Raw genomic sequence first — 2613 nt, 5'->3', positions numbered from 1 at the left:
CGTGTATTTGGGCCCAAAACATTATTTATAAAAGAGGCCCCTTCAACGGGAACTAGCTAGGCCGAGAATACCTCGTTGATTAGGCGGCAAGTCCGGCCATTACCAATCATGCCATTGGAAAACATATTTGCGAGGTTCAATATTTGAATTTTGAAAACGATGATCATGTGAAGAACTTGCATCCCGATTTTCTGAATTCCCAGCAAAACAATTACGCGAGCAATTGGGATTGCATTTGCAGCTGTAAGGGGGACAGGATCGGCAACCTTGGGAGCAGCAGAGGAATTGCCAAAATGAGTAATATGATGCTATTCAGCATCCTATTCTTGATACCATTTCAAAGGTGGAAGAGGATCTTAAATCTCGGACAATCAAAGAGGAGGTTGTAAATTTGAAAGCCAACCAATTTGGAAGAGACAGAGAGAGCGAAAGACTCGATCATGAAGAAGACAGACAAGAAAAGATGAGGCATTACCTCGAAGAGGAGAAGAATGACTGAATCCTCAGTGAGCCGGAATTTGCACCGACCAACTAAGGCCCAGATTGGACATAAAAAAATTTTGAATGCCACATCAGATGTATCGAAAGGATGTCGGGAGGGGTTTTTACAAACTAATAAAAAAAAATTACATAGCACGTAAGGCTAATCATGGACTAACTAGGCATAATTAATCTATTAAGCATAATTAATCTGTCATTAGCACATGTGGGTTACCGTAGCACGTAAGGCTAATCATGGACTAACTAGGCTTAAAAGATTCGTCTCGCGATTTTCAACCAAACTGTGTAATTAGTTTATTTTTTTATTTATATTTAATATTATATGTATGTGTCCAAAGATTTGATGAGATGAATGAAAATTTTTTGAGTGGAGAGGCCTAAGAGAACCAAGAAAAACTCCTTGTCATGGGCTTTGAGGATCAAAATTGACATGGAGACCAAACCGTCTCCAGATTGCATTAATTCCGGAGTGGACTGCGATGCCCGAGGGGGAATCCATACCCTGAGGATCCATTGGGAACAAATGTCAAGATGGAAGAAGTCATGGCGGAGCGGCGAGGGGGAGGCACTCGGGTGCCATCCCTCTCGTGATGCCCGCGCTTGGTTGGTTGAAAAAACACGAATGCCAACTTACAATATCTTGTTGAATTCATATGCATTTATATATTTAAGTGCAAAGTGATCAAATGCACAGTTACGGCTTCATCTAGTCTGCAGTACATTCCTTGGGAAGCCCCATGTCCTTGAACCGGTTCTGATCCTCGCAGTAGTCATAGAGCAGATGCTGCGCTCGCACCTTCTGCAGCGCCGCCGACGCCGGTGGCTCATCGCTGCACGATGCGACGCCAGGGGACGGCGACGCCGCGCACGGCGTCACGCGCAAGTTGCGGTAGTAGGCATAGAACGGCGCGTGCATCCAGTCCGTCTTGACGCGGCCGCCCTGCGTCGCCCAATCGTCGGCGTTCCACAGGCTCCCGTCCAGCCGCATGTGCCGCTGTGTCGGGAACGTCCCGCCGCGCCAAGGCTCGTGCTTGTACACGCGGATGGGCGTGCCGTCGATGAGGAATCTGCCAACCAATAATACCATATATACACACGCACTTTGAGCTGGCTAGACCTCTCGCCGGCGACGAACACGATCAACGACGACGAACGGCAACGACGCTTGCTTACATGATGTTCTTGGGTGTCCATTGGACGGAGTAAGTGTGGAAGTCCTTGGTGGGGTCGAACCATAGCCGGAACTGCTGCTCGCGGTTGCCGACGCTGTCCACGAAGATGTTTGTGTGCAGCGTGTACGGCTCGCCGGTGACGTTGCCCAGGAACTCCATGTCCACCTCGTCATGGTACCCCGGACGCACGTCATCCGTCGTCAGCTGCAACAATGGCCAAGCATGTCAACAGAAATGGTGACCGTACGTCGTCTGCAGGAGTGGTGACTGCGTGCCGCGGCGTGGTGACCGCTTCTACCGGAAAACGGATCAGAGATGGCATGGCGGCGGCCGGGTCGGGGGGGCAACTCACGTAGACCGTGGTGACGGTGCCGGCGGAGTTGTTGGCGACGAGCTTGACGTCGATGTCGTAGCGGGCGTAGAGGTAGGCGCCCTTGGAGCGGAAGCCGGAGCCGTGGGTCTTCTCGAGGCACAGCGCGAGGGTGTTGCCGTCATCGGAGAAGAAGCTATGGTCCGGGCCCCACATGAACTCGATGTCGTCCTTCAGCAACGCCACGGCCGCCGGAGCTGCCGCCGTTGTCACTAGAAGCAGCGCCACCACCACCGCCATTCTTGCACGAGAACAAGAAGACGGGAAAGGTGCCGCCATGACTACCTAACTAATTAATCGACTCTGCAATCCAACCAAGCAGGGCCAAAGAACCAATAGATCTGGGAATCCGTATTTATAAGAGCATGTTCTTGGGAATGTCTGAGAGGCTGACTTGTTTGTTAGCTGGCTTACCTGAAGTTAGCTTCATGGAAGACCTGCCTCCATGCTGTGTGTTCCGACGTAAACGCGGCTTAATCGGCTTAGGTCGTATTGCACATGCATGCACTCCGTGTTCGTGTGTCCAGGAATAGAAAATGTGTACATTACATGTGTTGGTGAGATTCACGC

General features: G+C 50.7%; 1 protein-coding gene across 1 annotated transcript; it reads right to left on the bottom strand.

The window, feature by feature from the left end:
- LOC8086092 (xyloglucan endotransglucosylase/hydrolase 2) lies at nucleotides 1034–2359 on the bottom strand. The gene is made up of 3 exons (XM_002444037.2): nucleotides 2026–2359; nucleotides 1675–1877; nucleotides 1034–1568 (listed from the first exon to the last, which is right to left on the bottom strand). Exons 1-3 carry the CDS (start codon nucleotides 2320–2322, stop codon nucleotides 1208–1210), a joined length of 861 nt encoding a protein of 286 aa, XP_002444082.1. The 5' UTR covers nucleotides 2323–2359; the 3' UTR covers nucleotides 1034–1207.

The sequence above is a fragment of the Sorghum bicolor genome, chromosome 7, assembly GCF_000003195.3.
Source record: "Sorghum bicolor cultivar BTx623 chromosome 7, Sorghum_bicolor_NCBIv3, whole genome shotgun sequence".
Lineage (NCBI taxonomy): Eukaryota > Viridiplantae > Streptophyta > Magnoliopsida > Poales > Poaceae > Sorghum > Sorghum bicolor.
This window is presented reverse-complemented; position numbering and strand designations above follow the sequence as displayed.